Source organism: Rhinolophus hipposideros, assembly GCF_964194185.1.
Source record: "Rhinolophus hipposideros genome assembly, chromosome: 16".
Taxonomy (NCBI): Eukaryota; Metazoa; Chordata; class Mammalia; order Chiroptera; family Rhinolophidae; genus Rhinolophus; species Rhinolophus hipposideros.
Window position 1 is genome coordinate 29,870,496 of NC_138062.1, and position 18,475 is coordinate 29,888,970.

Sequence of the window (18,475 nt, forward strand, 5' to 3'; positions counted from 1 at the left end):
CTCACCTTGCCTTCCACCGCAAACTCTGCTTCCTCTCCTTATATAGTACCATTTAACCAGTGAAAAGGCTGAGCCAAAAAGAGACTAAAAACAGTTCTTAATTACAATGTACCTGCCAACTAAAAACAAATGAGCAATTATGCTTAATGGGCGAAGACTCCCAACTCCCTTAGGATGATGTTAAAAATGATTAAAGACAAATCATGGGAAATTTCAAACTCTGCCTGATCTCAAATTGGCTATGTAATCTTCTTCCCCACAATACTCCCTATCAGGGCACGCCTACCTCAGATGACAAAGCCTCCTCTGAAGCTCTCATCCTTCCTCGTTTGGAAGGAATGACTTGCATTCCTCGCACTGACAATGTCGCTGTATTTTATTCACCGCTCCCTTCTAATGAAATGCTCCCACATACACATGCAAGTCATTTCGCTCACAATACTCTGGTAATGGGATGCTTCTGAACCTTTCTCAGGAACAATGATTTACAGCCAGCAGGAGAATTAGGCTGAAATCAGGTGCACAGGCTCCTCCTGAATGTCACCTAATTTTACAGTTTAACTATGAGGGAAATCTCGTTTCAAATTATGCATTTGGCTTGCATTTGAAGTTGGGGTGCAGTTTATGGGAACTAATTCTAGTAAAAAGAACACCTCTTTATTTAACTACATCTATTACAAGAAGGAAATGCCTTACTCAGAGGAATCATTTTAAGGATTTTTAAACTTAGTCTTTCAACTGTGAAAGTTGTAAGAGGAGGAAGAATGATTTAGAAGACTGAGAATGGCATGGATGAGCTTTATAGTTTTTAACCTTCTTTTACATTTGATCTTTCTTTTGTAGTATAAAATTTGACTAGATTATAGTTTTAACATTTTTTTTGTACCTTTGGTCTCTCATTTATAAGTTACCTGCGGATCTGAGAAAGGATTACTATGAAGATAATCAACTGTCAAATATGTAACAGCCTAGAAAAAAAAAGTAATTTAAATAATTTACTTTAAGACATGTCAGTCAGTGAATAAAGTCGTAATAGGACCCCAAATCCAGGATTCCTAGAACTATGTTCTTTTTCCCCCACAACCTATAAGATTGTCCATCCTAGGCCACCAGAAAAGGCTGGATTAGCCTGGAAGGCCCTCTATCTTCAATTTATCCAAGAACAGGCTTCCCTCCTACACCTTCAAGAACACACTGCCTGGGAAGGCAAATCCCCGGCTCTTCAGTCTGTTCTTCACACGGCAGCCAAAGTGATCCTGTCAGACGATGACACTGCCCTCCTGTAACCTTCTGTGGCCTCTGATCACCCAAATAAGACCCAAACTTTTTACAAGGCCCTACCCCGATCTGACACCAGACAGAAGAAGTTTAAAACTCACACTCAAGGATTTTAAAGTTGTCTTTTTTTAAAAAAAAGTTTACTCCTTCCAGTCAGAGTCAGTGGAATTCTCTCATAAGCATCACCTTTGAAACTCTCATTGCAATTATAAAAATAATAGTTTTTTCTTTGTGATGATAACATGTATTTGCAGCAGCAGTTCTTAGTTTTTTTCATTTTTTCATATGAGAAAATTGGACCTGAATCTAAACAGAGATTTCCTATAAGGCTCTTAAAACCAATAATCACCAAGCACTAACGACCCTACACTTGGGATTTTCAAGGAAGAACACATGGGGGTAAAACCGAGCCAATCAGTCACATTACTATTGGGTGGCCCCAGTATGACAAGAGGGTTTTCCACTGGGTGTAGACATGCTTCAGTTAATCATTACCTTGTCCAGGAAAACATTTCCATCCTTTAGGGACCAGCCAGGAAGATTAGACAGCCTGGGACTGTAAAAAAAAAAAAGATTAAGTTATCCTAAATAGATTATAATCCTCAGTGATTTCAAGGTGACTGTACTGTCTCCATAAAGTTAAAAACAGCTTACAATTATTGGCAGCAGTGATCATTCAAAACACTAATCAAAAAGATGAAAAATAACCATGTTGTATCAAGCTTAAGAATTATGCAGCAACAAAACATTAAAAAAACAAATAATTTAACATTAAATTGTGAAAATTAAAAGAACACTATGCAGAGTAATAAAGAACAAAGAAAGATGAGACATTAGAGCATTTTGTAGTTTTCCAATCACTGCCCCCGACCTCACTTTCCTCGTGTTTGACAAGCCCGAGGGGAAGGCCAAACGGGATCATCATGTGTGGATGAGAAAACAGACTCAGAGAGGTCAGGTGCTCTGACAAGAACACAAAGCTGCCTGGCAGCCAGAATTCACCGCAAATAACATACCTGAATTCTAGTCAAATCCACATTCTGGATTCACTGCTTGTAAGTGGATTAGTCCCTTGTCACCTGTGGGTTGAGTTTCCAGTTCTGGAAAATGAAGCTAGTTTTCCTAAGTGCTATACGCATAAAATGACACTATATCTAAGTGAATAATTTCCAGAAGGTGAGGCTATTTTCATGCACGTTACATTAAAAAAAATCTGGATGCAGAAATCATTCACTTCTGGTAACTTCAGGATTTAACTGTGTGCTATTAGTTGACCAGAAGAATTATGTTGGTGGCTGAACTGCAAATAATCTAGAAAAATAATGCTGCGAAAAGAAAAACTTAATGATCAAGGTAATATCTGAAGAAAACACACACAGGAGTACAAGCTGGATGGCAAAAAGATTTTAGCACTTCACCACAAAATTAGTCTGTGAAGTAAAAATTAAGAGCAAAGTAAGGGTGGGGGACTAACAGACTTTATAATCAGAAATGAAATTAATGCATAGTTCCTTATCCTCTCGCCAAAACAATTTTATCAAATTGTGATTTTTGTAACCAAGTGGTAGGTGTGACAGTCAAACATAATAGAAACATAGACATGTGAATATTGGTCAATCTTTTAGGAAAGGTTAAAATCCTGAATATACATGCTCTAACTTAAAAAAAAAAAAAGGGAAAATGTTTGGGATAACTTTTAATTTTGACAGAATTCTAAACTTACAGAAAAGTTGTAAGACTATGAATACAAGGAAGTACCATATACTCGTCTAGATGCACTATTTACATTTTGCTTTTACTAATCAAAAAGTGAGAATTTTGGATTTCATATTTGAGAATGAAAACCACTACCAGGAGAATCAAATTTGGTTGATATAAATTATAACTGATACACTTAAAAAACACACACACACAAAAAAAACCTCTGGGAGTTTTCTGCTCTAACCTCTCAGAGAGATATTCTATTATCATTAGCTGTTTAATTCCCATCTCATTTCACAGTCATATAAATGTCTTCACTTATAGACTTCTTGTTTCTTGAAAAATTTATTTACTATCAGACCAGATTAAAAAACCAAGTATTCTAATAAAAGGGCAATGACAAGACAATGTGAACACCGTTCTCATTTCATGCATGCTAACTCTCTAAAAGAAAGCTGTAAATATCCCTTCCCTTTACAAGGAGAACTGGATCAAAGTTCATGCATTTTCTCTGTTCCCCAATTAGAGATGACTGACTCAGTTAGCTGTCCTCAACAAATGATCAGAAATGGCACACTGCTTAACAGAAAATAATTAATTTTTTAAAAAGTAAAGACTTCAGGTATTGGGGTTTTACTCTTGGTCAACAATTCCTATACTGTAGCCTTCTAAAAAATACCTGTGGTTATTCTGGATTTGAGAAACTGCTTGTAGATGAGACGGAATGCTCAGAGAGCATGACCATGTTATAACAATAGTGCCAAGAGGGCCACAGAAATGTGTCACCAAATGGCTAGGGATACTGACTATAGAGATGAAAAGTATTTGGTTATTGAGTTCCAATGAGTTAATGACTAAACCACAAAGAATTAGCAAATGTTAAGCTATGAAAGGGAAAGGGACTTATTACTTTGCTTTTAATGATTACAAAATTTGACTGTGTAAATTTTTCAAAAAGGGAAACATAGAAGTCCCTCCAAGGCAATCTACTTTAATAAAACATGGGAGGTGAAGATATTTAAAAACAAAATTTTTATAATTGGGGAATATTGGGGGACAGTGTGTTTCTCCAGGGCCCATCAGTTCCAAGTAGTTATCCTTCAATCTAGTTGTGGAGGGCGCAGCTCACTGGTCCATGTGGGAATCAAACCCGCAACCCTGTTGTTCAGAGCTCCCGCTCTAACCAACTGAGCCATTGGGCGGCCCTGGGAGGTGAAGCTATTCAAAAAATTATGATTATAGATGAACACATTGTTGTATCCACTATTTAACAATAATTTCTATAGAAAAAAAGGATGCCATTAAAAATGTTATAGTCAAGAAAAACATATATATAAGACCTGTTTTTTTTTTTTAAATAGGTAAAATATTCCCATAACTAAATAAATAACCGAAGGCTTTTAAAAGTAATCTATTGCCTAGAAAAATAGTACAAGGTAGAACAAAGATGATATGTAATTCATTTTCCCTTTATACTTTTCATTTTCTCAATTTTGTATTTTGAAATGTATTACTTTTATAATCAGAAAGTAATAATGAAAGAGGCATGATTTAAAATATTTATAAAACTTACTCTGAGCAAAGTATGCAAAGTGCGGGGGAGTGACAGTAAATAAAATAATCCTTGAGTTTGTTTACTTTAGGGAGGCAGTAAACAGCAATTACAATAGAATAAAATAAAAACTATGCAGGGGTACGCAGAAGGTGTCATGGGCTCACACAGAAAGGGCACCTGACAGTGTGTAGAGGTGTGGGAGAGCAGGGAATAGGAATTATGAGGTAACGATGGAGGAAGTCTGTCCCGAAAAAGGAAATGGAACCGCCTCATCATTTGGTGTAGTGTTGCAGGAGAATGAGGTGCCACATTTTACTCATTCGTTAATGAATGTTTATTTATGTATCAAGCACTCAGGTACTGGTGATATGACTATGAGCAAAGAACAAGCTGTGAAAAATGCAGCAGTGTAGCACAAAGCACCACAGCATTCCCTCACAAGGGACGTGCCTGGGTCTATGAGGAGTGAGCTGAGATCTGGACAGTAGTAGAGTCAAGGGCAAGCTGGGTCAAGGAGAGGGTCAAGGAGGGAACAGAGAAAGAAGGCAGCTACGAGATCCAGTGCTTTCCTCCCCTCACTCCCACCAGCCTTTGCATGGGCATCTTATAGAAAAGGCTATTCAAATGAAACGTCAAGAGTCCCATATGCTCCCCCCCCCAACCCCTATCCAACTAGACTGCCATTTCTGTGTCTTTCCTATACAGAAACCGGCCTCGTGAAGGATCTGAGAGATAAGCTCCTGCTAAGTAGGCTAAAGGAGGGTGGGGTGGGTGGGGAAGAGCCATCATGGCTGAAGGAACAACTGAGCGACTGTCCCGGGCAGGAGATAAAGATATCTTTGAAACTGAAAGGAAACAAAGAGCAAGATACTAGAGGGACGGACATAAACCCTAATATACCAAGATGCACTTGGTATTTATCTTAAGAGCAATGAACAACCAGGTGAGAGGCAAGAACAGATTTTTATTTCTAAAAGATGGTTCTGAATAAAATTGACATCATGTGCCTTCTGATAATAGATAGCATCATTTGTTTGGTATTCCTACCAAAATATAGTCCCAATCTAATCATGCAGAAACATCAGACACATCCAAATTGAAATATGCTATATAAAATAATTGTCCTGTACTCCTAAAAATGACAAGGTCATAAAAGACAGACAGTGAAACTCTTCCAGATTAAAGGAGGCTCAATACATGACAACTAAATGCAACATGTGATCTGAACTGGACGCTGGACCAGTATTGCTATTTTTCTTTTTTGCTATAAAAAGCACTATAGTGAAATATGAACTGGTGTTAACTTGGGAAATATGAATAAGAGATACACAGCTTAGATACTTGCATAGTATCAAGGTACGTTTTCTGATTTTGCTTATTGTAGTACTGTGGTTCCGTAGAGAACGTCGTTAGAAAAAAGGCATTCAAGTGTGTAGGTGGTAAAGCAGCATCCTGTCTGTATCTTTCAGAAAAAAGTATATGCATACATATAAAGAGAAAATGACAAAGCAAATGGGATAAAATGTTAACAACTGGTAAGGATAATTCGGAGTTGTACTTATTCTTGCAACTTTTCTGTAAATCTGAAGTGATTTCAAAATAAGTTACACAAAAAAATGACTCTGGGTTCAGACAGGGGCAAGATGAGAATTGAAGAAACTGGTTAGGGGGCTTTAGCAGTAATGCCTGTAAAAGATTATGGCAGCACTGAAGTGACTGCATTCTAGAGCTATTTAGAAAGTAAAAATGACAAGGGTTAATAAAAGACTGGATATGGGGAGCGAAAAGAGGGGCATATGTAAGTGAACTTCCAGTTTTTTGGTTTATATAACAGGATACCGTTAGCAAAGATAGGATACTGTAACAGGTTGGGAGGGTCTGCCCTCCTCTTCTGGAGCACATCTAATAATGAGCTCAGTTTGGCACATGTTGAGTTTTGAAGTGTCTTCAAAGGCACATCCAAGGAGAGAAACTGAGTAGGCATTTTGGACATAGGAATCTGGTACTCAGAAGAGAATTATTAATAAAAGATACACATATGTAAATTATTATTTGGATGGTTGTGGAAGCCCTGAGCGTTTATTAAATTCCCTTGGTGGAGACTCTGATGTCCAAGCACTGGATATTGGAGAATTCTGATATGTGAGAAAGATGTCAGAGAAAGATGAATATCCAAAGTAGAAAGAAGAGGAAGAGTCAGAGAAGTAAGAAGAAAACCAGGGATACATTCTCCTGGGGGGAGAGGGCTGCTGAAAGGCCAAGCAGGACGAAGACACCTGTGCCATTTGTGACGTCAGTGAGAGCTGTTCTGGTGGGTGATGTGGGCAGACTGGAGTAGACTGGAGACAAAAGCAGACTGGAGAGGAGTTAGGAATGCTGAAGGGAAAAGTAGAGTCGAGAGTTGGTGAAAATTTTTTTTTTAATTTTTAAAACATTTTAAATTAGAAGTGACTGAGCATAGTTAAATGGAAAGGACTGAGTTAAGGAAAGGTTAAAGACAAAGGAAAGATTACAATTAATTGCGAGATGACTCCGAGAAGGCGAGAAGGGTTGGAATCCAGGGAAGATAACGGGATTCATTCACATGACAAATGTTTACTGAGCAGCTACGACATGCCAAGAACTGTTTTAGGCACAGAGGATACAGTCGACAACAAAATCCCTGCCCTTATAAAACTTATCTTTTAGCGGAGAAGAAAGATAATATGTAAACCAAATATGTATATATAATGCAATGATAAGCACTATGAAGAAAAATAAAGCAGGACGAAGGGGCTAGGGAGAAACTGGGGATACTATTTTAGCTAAGTATATCTCCCAGGTTTCTGAACTGAGCAAAGGAAGATATTTTTTGAAAGGAATTACATAGCTGCCAATCATCCCATTAGTACAACCTCCCTCTGAGAGAAAACTAATGACAAGGGAAGAGAGAGTGGAAGTGGATTCTAAAGCTGAGCCAGGGATCTGAGAATACAAGAACGAGGTAATGACAAGAATGAACAGAAAAGGAAAACGTGGCCAGGATGGTCTGTCCAATTTGGTTTTGAACACCTAGAAAATTCCTAACCCCACAGAGCATTTAGGCGCCCTAGTGGAAGCCCTCACACTAAGTACATTGTATTTTATTTTTCTTAGTAATTACCAAACGATATAGTCATTTCCTTGACACAACTATAATGAAATCTTCAACTGTGTAATTCTTTCTCCCCTGATAGACTATAAGCTCCATGAAAAAAGTTTTGTTCGTGTCTGTATCCCCTGGTCCTGCACAGTGCAGATTCAGTGCTGAGTGTGATTATAAGTGAATTTGTTCAGCTTTGCATAAAATGGAAGCTGGAATTATCTCTGACCTTGCCCCCATCATGGTATTGTAGCCCTGAGCTCAGATTAAAAATCAGAATAATAATTTTAAAAAATCAATGGTTGATTTTTAATTACATTTTTTTCTACATGATTCACTGGGTTATCATTATGAATAATCATTGCACACAGAGAAGTCTTCAGGAGTGAATGAGATATATTAGATGGTTTACCTAGCTTGCCAGGCTTTTAGGCTCTTAAATCTGCTTTCGGTAGCTCTTCTGTTTCCTCTCTTGTATGTGGTATCACTGTTTGCTGCTGGGAGTATATCTGCTTCTAAAAGTTACCACGTCTGTTACAAATGGTTGCGTCTACGTAACATCAAGCTTCCTGGATGAGGTCTTAGAAGAGTAAACATACCTGACTGTAGGCCTGGGGTAATCTATCTGCTTTAAGACATGGACGTTGGCTTCATATACAATTCTATGATACCTGCAGCTGACTAGCATAAAAATAATGCATAGATACCTATCAAAAAGAAATGTCAGACTTTATTTTGTCAAGTCCCTGCAAAGGCACTTCAATGATTCTAAAATCCAATTCTTGGGCTCATCGGTTGACCATTTATCAGCTCTTATATGAATTAGCAAGAACGATGAAATGTACATGACCTCACTTGCACTGAGTAGTTGCAGGAACATTTTACAGAAGCTCAGAGTTATAATAAAGAAGTCAATCAATAAATCAATACAACACTTTCCATCAACCCAGCCAAAGGAAATTATTTTGATGAAGAACATTTTGAAAGGAACAAAGTAAACTGAGGACAACACACAAGGTACTGGTGACCGTTATGATAATGGGTACCATTTTTCCGCAACCTCAAGCTCATTTTGTCTCAGATGCATCAGCACATACCTTTGAACAAGTGGCAAAGGAAGGAAATTGAGGGTGGAAGTCATGTCCAGTCCACAGTCCAACATAATGGTGGTGGATTTGAATTTGAGCACATTGCATGGTAAGGTTGGGTGCCCCGACAGGCAATACTGAAAAAAAATTAAATCATTTTTATCAATAATCAGTTATAGAAAAAGCCTAAAAAATACAGTAAATTAAGTAAAACTGATCATCCCTTGTAAGAACAGTGTGTAAATCCAGGTAACTTTCTACGTGGCTTCCTTCCTTTTACAGCTCTGAATATCACTTCCCCTCGCAATTCGAAAATACTCAAAAGTCTCAGATCACACCCTATTTTTTGTAGGGTACCAAGTTATATCTCAAGCAAGCACAGCTTTGGAGGGGCTGTAATTATTCCAAATAGGTTTCCGGGCTATAGTTACCCGCTCCACTCTCACGTGACACTTCCAAATCCCCACTATCTTACTGCACCTAAGTACAACCTGTAGCTGTGGAAGTCCATTAAATTCTAAGCTGGAACCTCAAACTGTGCTATAGGTTTGGTTTTCTCCTCCTGTAAATAACACAAATGATTTTCCTGAAAGCAGAAATGGTTGGGAAGGGTTAACAAACAAGCATCCATAAAGGGTTATGGCTCTTTGTCCAAAAAATGACAGCCAAGGACAAGGGTCTTCCCTGAGGTGCAGAGACTAAGCAGGAGCGAGGGACGTGTACTCCCAAACTATCCAGAGTCTCTCGTCTGTGGCAACCGACCTCAGAAGTCAAAGGGGCGCAAGCCACAGTGGAGTCTTCAAAGGAGAGTGATGAGGCAAGACAATACGCTGACCTCAGACATTTCTCATGTCCTCCTCAGTGTAGTGGGGATGACCGATAGACCACACTGGACATTATTTATATGGGATGTACCCTGTGTCACCTTGCTTAATTTGATTGCTGCTCGGAAGAAAAGAAACAAGAGAACAGACCTTTCCCCCGACTTTTAAAGTCATTCTGTAGAAGCCTCCTTTGAACAGCAAAGCCAAGAAAATGGAGGGGCCGATGTTCTTAATCCTCTGACAAGTACATTCTTTCTTTCTGATTTAAGTACAAGTCCAGCACAAATCAGGGTAACGTGACATCAGTGCTCGGCCCCACATGGCCACAGTAGCTCAGGCTAAGTCTTTCCAGGTATTTGTTGCTCTGTTGGTTTTGTCACTGGATAAATTTCCTGCTTTTCTCCAGAGGACATGATAGAGACTGACGATTTTTTAAAACTCTGCGTTCCAAAAATGATAGGTCCAAGAGCCAATAAATTATAGGTATTTTGCAAGCTTCTTTACTCCAAGTTTATGGCTGGTGATTATATTTTCCAAACCATAATTCACAGCTCATGGTCTGAAAGGGTACAAAGTTACTAACGAAAGCAGTACAAATTACTTAAAATTGTATTATAATTGTCCGAAAAAAGTCCAGGAAGCATGATTTGAGTAATTATACTTTACATAAGTTCATAAAATATTGCCCATGATCATTTTTTCTATTCCATCTTTTTTCATATTTGTAAAAGCTGTAATTTTAGTGTATATACTGCCCGGCACGATGCTTTTAAAACACATGATGACTGTGTTTTGTCAGTTTTGCATCATACTTCTTTTTTGTTGGCTGCCTAAGTAAATATACCATCGCTTGTTTAATCATTCCCTTTTTGTTGAACATTTAGGGTTGTTTCCAGTCGCTCTATTACGAACATGGCTGTGGTGACTATTTTAGTGCTTAACGTTTTTTTCCATATTGGTCTATTTCTTTAGAGGATTCCCAGAAGTGGCATTAACTAGGTCAAAAAATATGAGCATTTTATGACTTTTGAAATGCGCTGCCAAAACACTTTCCAAAAAAGGCTGTACCTATTTACAATGTCATTAGTAATATATCAGAAGACCTGTTTCACTGCTTATTCCCATCAGCATTATGGTCAAAATCATCTAGAATCTACACCAAAAAGCAGGTGTAATGTTAGTAGCAGCTAACTGCAATGCAATGGCCCTGAACAGTAAAGTCAACTACATGATAAATTGGCTTTAATTTTGAGAGGCAGTTTAGAGAAATGATTTAAAGCAGGGGGTCTGAAGTCAGACTGCCTGGGCTCAAACCCTGGTTGCGCACGTTATTAATATGACTTTGGGAAAGTTACTTACCTTCCCAAAGACTCAGTGTCCTCATCTGTAAGATGTAATAACAGAAGCTACCACCCTCCTAAAGTTGGTGAGGACTAAATGAATGGATACAGCACCTGACACAGAGTTAGTGCTCACTGTTAGTTGCTATAGTTACAGAATCATTACATTAAGGGGTTGAAGAGGCCATTTAGATTTGGGGCAAATAATTTACAGCATTTTAGAGAAGCAATTCTGTTCTAGTGAAGTGGTATTCACAATGTCTTAGACATTTGTGTATCCCACAAGACTAGGTAAAGCAAATGAACAATTTTACAAGTACTGTCTGTTGCTAGTAGTTTGCCCTCTGGGAAGATACAATCATTACCGAGTGCACAGTGAATATTCTAGCCAACATTAAGGTTTTACAGTTTTTATTTTTTTCTAGCTTAATAAATTAGAATATAGCAATGCTTTCACATTAATTTTATTTCTACAAAGTAACAAAGCTGCAGGTTTTTCTGTGTGATGACTTACTATCTATATTTCCTTGTGCGTCTGTTGATCTTTTTTTCCAACTGAATGAACAGAATCTGCTTTCACAACTTATCTGTTTAACGCACTCGTATATAAACATTGTTCATGATTTTTGGATAAAATTTTTTATCAATTATATTTAGTATATCTTTCCCACTCTATTAGTTTCATTTAAAAAATTGTATTATGGAAAATTTCAAACATGCAAGCAAGTCAAGCAAAATTAGTACAATAAACTTCCACTGCTCAGGTTGAACTATCTATATTCTGCCTTTATCTTTGCTGCCTTCCTTTTGACATAGAAACACTTCTTCGGAATAGCTATTATGTTGACAAACCTATCTGATCTCTGAAAATACTGTTTTCATAAATTGTCCTAAATTTAATCACTTATCCAAAACTAGGATAAAAACATGAGTCTATTCTCCTAAATGTCCTAGGAAAATTCACTAAAGGTGATTCCATTCACCTTTAAGTTATTCTTGGTTTGTAATACCCCCAAGTCCTGTACTAGTCTGAATATATTTCAGAAGAGTCTATTTTGCCACTCATGTTTATTTTCCATTTTTATTCCCAATGCTATAATGTTTATACCTTATAATATTTCGCCAGTTAGAGTGACTAGACTTCAATTCTAAAAAACTACTTTTCCGAGGATGTAAGTGGAGGCTACACTTAATCTATATATTAATTTATAGAATGCTGCCATTTTTACTATATAACAACATTTCTCTGAGCTAGGAGCAATGCACTGCTTTCTCTTCTATCAACGTTATTTTTTTCTTCCTTTACAGATTAAAATGTTTTATTAAGTTCATAACCAACTATTTAATTATCATTAACATAAATGCCTATCTTCACTTTTCAATTTTTATTTAATTTTTGCTGTCTTACTGTTTTAAGTTTTATTTGGTATATATTTTAAATTTCTTCAGTTGGATATATAGCTGATTAAAATATGCATTCAGGCTACACACAGACCTCTGAGTAATGTTCTGGATGCATTTCACAAATTTATATTGTGTTTCCAATTTACCCATTTCTAAATACCGTGTAATTTTCATTGTAATTTCTTCAATAAGCCACAAACTATTTAGAAATATGAATGTGTTTTTTTTTGTGAGTGTGTCTGCGTTTGGTTTAAAATCCAAATATATAGGTAGTAATGGTTATCTTTTGGTTCTTAATTTCTAATTTTATTGTGGTCAGAGAACAGAATTTGTATATTAAGTTTTGGATATTTATTGAAACTTGCTTTGTGACCCGGTACACTATAGTTGATTTTCTACAAATGATCTAATGTTCATGAAAACGGAAAATATATAATCGAATTATTGTATACAGGGCTGATTTAAATCTTATTTAAATCTCCTATATCCTTATCTATTTGAGTCTCAAGAGAGAAAAACTTGTCTATTTCTCTTTGTAATTCTGTCAAATTTTGCTTCGTTTATTTTGAAACTACATTGCTAGGTACATAAGGGTCAAGATTACGTATTATTGGTGAATGGGTACTTTTATCACTACGTAATGCTTTTTGTCTTAAAATCTATTTCTAGATTTATTCCTAAATAATACAGCTATACCATTTTTCCCTTGGTGAATTGTCTGTATTTCTAAAAATGAAACTACACACACACACACACACACACAGTTAAAAATGAATCTAATAGTTTTATCAGCTATAACAAATCTCACAGCTCCAGTCTAAGAGGCAACTACTTTTGATTCTTCTAGCTTTTTCTTCTAGTTATCTATGTATTTCACAATAATATGATTATACTGTTATTTCTTGATTTCCCGGGTTTTAGTTATTACGTATTATTGATTTTTCTTCTACTGTGGAAGCTATCCACAGGCTGATGATGCTTTTGCTATGTTTTGTAACCAAGATATGTACAAAAGGATTCCCTATCACATTCAAATAAATGCACATGAAGGCTAATTGCCAAGTTCCTTGGACTAGATAAAAGAAATGTCAAAGGAAAGAGAATTTGGTGTAGTAGATTCATGCACTGATCAGTACCACCATTAAAACACCACGTCGTGGTTCAAGCCTCAGTCTCACTTTTTTCCCTCAATGGTATGTAAATAAAAGAAAGATGTCTCTTAATAGTACTATAGAGTCAATGAATTATTTTATACTATTTTTTATAGTTAATGATTATTTACCAGCTTTTTAATCAATTTCTTTGCTCACCAATCCTTCTTGTATCCCATTTCTTCCTTTTGGGTTTAATTCCCTTCTTCCTGAAATACATACACTCTTTAGTAATCGTGTCCGAAAGGTAACCTCTTAGACATTACTGCTGTGGAAATTGCTTAATTTCGACTCTACTCCTCAACAATGATAGTGGTGGAATTATAGGGTCACAAGTTACCTCACAACACTAAAGATATTAATTCAACTGTCTTCCGACATATATACTGCTGATGAGGAATCTGCTGCCAATTTAACTGGTGTTCCATTACGGGCTGCCACTAAAATCTTCCCTTTGCCACTAACGTTCTGATCTCACATTAAAATGTACATAGGTATGACTGATGTGCTCTTTTGTTTTTTACTTTTTTTGGTGTATGCTTCTAACATATGAGAACTCTTCCTTCGCAACTGAAAAAAAACTGTCAGCAATTATCATTTTGAATATTGTCTCTCTCATTCTTTCTAGTTTCTGTTAGTGGAATGCCTATTAAATGTATGTTGTAATGTTTCATTTCACAGTCTGTCTCCATGACTAAATTGTCCTTTCATACCTCACCTTTTAGCTCAGTATAGCACATTCTGGATACTTTCCTCAGTTTGTTCTTTCTTTCTTTAGTGGTGTCAGATCTGTTATTTAACTCATTTACTAAAATCTTTTCAATGACTGTTTTCATTTCTATAAGTTCTCTCCTTTTTTAAAAAATAGCATCTTCTTGTCATTGGTTTGATATCTTTATATATGTCTTTAATCACTTTAAAACATTAATTTTAGGATCTCCATCAGATTGTATAATTGTCTGAAGCTCTTGGGAGTCTGATTATGTCTGCTGATTCTAACTCATGGTGAATTTCATTACTGTTGTCTTAAAATTTTGAATGATGAGCCCATCTTTGGTGGGGCCATATGTGTGGGAATTCTAATGGATTGGGGCAGGTCCCCAAGAAATATCACTGTCTTGAAATCAATTTTTATGTTGATTTCTCACTTTGAATATCCATACTATATAGTGGAGCATACAAACCAGACTTTAACACTCTCAAAGCTCTGGCCCAACCTCCTTGCAGAGATAACCTTTCTTATTCACCTGATGAGCAAGTGAGTAATGTTTTTCCAGTACTCCTTTTATTGAGGTACACAGCGCTTAAGGGTTTCCGGTTACTAATTTTGAAATATGCATTTCTGAATATTATATCTTTAACTAAGAAGAGTCACATTATGACCTCAGCTTTCAGCAAATTTAATACTTTAAAAAGCTGCTATGAAAACAAAATGACAACCAGCCAACTTAACCTCACAGAAATCTTCAAAAGCATGAATTACTGTAACCTTCATTAAAAAAAGTGGGAAATTAGCACATTTGGTCAACTTGGCAATTTGGTTACATGGCAAATTGAATTTTAATCAATTGTCTTTGGGGAAGAAGTCTGTCTTTTGCAAAAAGAACCACGGACTAAACATTATATGTTCTCCTTTTCTCTAGTCTTGTTTAAAATATAGTTATTATGATATGGTGACAATTGTCAGGAGCTCTGTTAGAACTATACATTTAACTCCTTTAATCCTCCCAAGAATACTATGAGATAGTAATTATTTTCCCCTCTTATGGATAAAGAAAATGGGGCACAGAGATTATGAAATTGTACATGGTACCAAAGTTGTAAGGGTGTGCCAGGACTGGAACCCAGGACAGTGAGACCTGGAGAATGTACACTTAACCATCACATCGTGCCATGCTACACAGAGAGAAAGGAATTGTCAGAGACTGGCCAAACAAACAAACAAACTAACTAACTAACTAACCTTACAGAGATGATGTGCTCTAAAAGACCATCCTTTGATTTGATAAAGAATGTAGATTGAATTTATAGTCTAATTGTGAACAATGAAAATTAGTTAGCTGGCTAAGGTAAAGCAAAGGTCCCAAGTAGATTAAATTATTAAATTGGCCTGCAATCAATCATCATAAGCAGTAATTTTCTTGTGTTGGGTTTTCCCTTCCATTCAAAAAATTAAAATAAAATAAAATAAAATAAAGGTAATAGGATTCTCTCACTGTAAAGTAGTTTTACTGCTGAAACTGCCTTTAAAATATCTGTAATGTAACCTACAATCTTTAGGTTGAGTTAATGCCAAAAGTTCTTTAATTTTGTTTGGGAGAATTGCATAGCATTATAAAGGAACTGCTTTTCACAGGCAATAGTGTTAATAAGTTGTAAACGGCATCATCAATTTTCCCCTTTTTCTCCTTCTCTATAAACCCACTCATATATTCACTGTGAAAGTCTATGCTCAGAGAAAAGAGGTTTAGTTTGCTTTTCTCCCTGGGGTGGAATAAAGAAGTGACTTTGGTTGCTTCTGATTCAAATACAGCATTAAAAAATAATACTTTTAGCAAATTGATTTTTGTGTAATGGTTTTGTTTCCTGGTACAACACTAGAAAACTTATTAGTAATAAATATACAAGGGGAAAATAAATCTCAATAGATTCATAAAATGTATTTGAAAAAAACAACACCGATTCAAGGCAAAAACTCTTACCAAACTATAAATGGAAGGGTACTTTCTTTAATCTGATAAAGGGTTCCTAACCAAATCCTACATCATGGTTAATGATGAAGCATGAGAAACAGGTCCTTTCAAGTCAAGAACAAAACAAGGATACCCACTACGGCCGCTTAAATTCAACACTGTACTGGAAATGCTATATAATGTGATAAAACAAGAAAAATAAAAGAGGAAATGATTAGAAATAAAGAAATAAGACTATCATTTTCCACATATAATTAGAAGACATTCTGAAAACACTCTATCACAATTAATAAGAGTTCATCAAGGTTGCTGGATACAAGAACCAATGCACAAAATTAACTGAGCAATAAACAATTAGTAAAAGTAGTAAGAATTAAAATACCATTTATAAGGCAAAAACATTAAATGCATCATAGAACAAAAGTGAAAAAAGGTGTAAAATCTTTACCAGAAAGTTATAAAATGTTACTTAATGTTAACTGGACAGAAAATTAAACTTCCAAAAAATAACAATTCTCATTAATTTACTTTTTATAGAACTTAAGAATCGTGCATTTGAGATCTTGCTCTCTGGCATCTGTTATCAGTTTGGCTCAAATTAACTCTTATAAAAATTCTAAAAAAAAGAAAAAAAGGAATCATACGGAAGAGTCAAGGCTAATATTAGCTAAGAAAATTAAAGAACAATGATTACAGAGGAATTAACAGTAAGATGTTGCACTTGGATAGCTAATGGACCAACAAAATAGGAGTAAACAGTTCAGAAGAGGCACATGCATATCTAGGAGTTAGATATATGATAAAAGTAGCGTTACGGTGCTGGGAAAGTTCATAACCCACTTGGAAAAAATGACTTGAACAGAAATGAGAAAACAAAAGTGGTCAATAAGTGAAGATATGAAAAGATGTTCAATATCACTAGAATCAGGGAAATGCAAAATAGGACAATGATAAGCAAACCTTAAATTGGCTGAAATTGAACAGACTGATGAAACTATTGGAGAGAATGTAGTAAAAATGGAGTATAAAATGGTACATCTACTCTGGAGAATAATTTCGCAATACCGAATAATGCTGAACATATACATACTTTAACATACACTAAACTAATAAAAGCATACGTAGGTATGACACACATCAACTTGAGGAAAGTAGTAACCTCTGAAGAGGGAGGAAAAACAAAGGTTGTTGACCTTAGCTTTAGATATAAGTTGTGTCTTTAAAACGAGGAGGAGATCTGATTCTTCCCAACCCCAAAAGGGCAAACTATTTATAGCTAATGTTACTAATGAGTGCAAGGATGTCTTTTCTGTGTTTTTATCAGACATCAGAATTATGTAATTATACCTTTCCTACTATTGTGAAAATTTGTAGTGCTATTTTCCTTATGACAAAAGTCTCATGGTGCAAAAATAGTATCTACGAGATCGTAATGGATATTTTACTATTAGTATAGCATTTGCTAGGTATATTTGTCAATTTTCAGGAAACTGCTCAGTAGTGATAATGGCCCATAATTTTCATTTTGATATTATACTTGTCCTGATGCAAAGTGAACAAGACTTAAAACTACTGACATGGCAATGGAAATGGAATAAAGTAGGAATGCCACCTGATGAAAAGAATGATTCAACAAGACATAGTCGGGGTGGCCGGTTGGGGGGAGGGAAAAAGAAACAAAGGTAACTCCTAGATTTTTAAATTATTGAGATTATGTTGCTACCTTTATGAACTTCTTGATGCTTTCTAGTCTGATAAAGTTTGCAAAACACTTCTCTAACAAGACTCAGCAAGGCTTTACAATTTTATAACATTTTCAAATGATATTGACAATTATCTAATTTTAGAAACGTCACATTAATACAATAGCTCAGGGGTGTCCAAACTGCGGCCCAAGGGCCAACTGCGGCCCACAATCTATTTTTAATTGGCCCAAAAGAGTCCCTAAATTCTTTGGGTCTCAATTTCTTCCTCTGACAAAGGAGGAAACTTCACTAGATTATTTCTGAGCTTTCTTGGAATACAAAAATGTTGTTTTCCATCATTTCACTGGGTCAACAAAAACTCCTTGATCTTTTATATAATCTGCCCTCAAGATGAGTCTGTGACACTGTGTTCTTTTATGACTGACTTTCAGAAAGTATAAGAAATTACACGATTTACAAGATGGAAGGGATTCTAAGGTCATTTAGTCCAAACACCTCTTTCAAAAATAAGGAATGTAGCTCTTCCAGACTTGAGAACTTTTCTCTGCACCAACACACCTGAGTCCACACATTCACTGCCATGGATAAGTGGAGCTCAGTAGGAGACACTTGTG

The 18,475-nt window shown here is 36.0% G+C and overlaps 1 protein-coding gene across 7 annotated transcripts in view; it reads right to left on the bottom strand.

The window, feature by feature from the left end:
* The window catches only part of INTS9 (integrator complex subunit 9), an 82,317-nt gene that overhangs the window by 48,887 nt on the left and 14,955 nt on the right, over positions 1-18,475 (bottom strand). For 4 of the 7 annotated variants that reach the window (XM_081077283.1, XM_081077281.1, XM_081077280.1 and 1 more), the window contains exons 2-3: positions 8,753-8,880; positions 1,774-1,834 (exon numbers count right to left, since the gene is read on the bottom strand). In XM_081077283.1, coding sequence (XP_080933409.1) covers positions 1,774-1,834; positions 8,753-8,880 — 189 coding nt within the window. Of the gene's footprint in view, positions 1-1,773; positions 1,835-8,752; positions 8,881-9,717; positions 10,127-18,475 lie in introns of those variants that run through there. The other 3 variants (XM_081077282.1, XM_081077279.1, XM_081077284.1) reach the window with 3 other exon arrangements.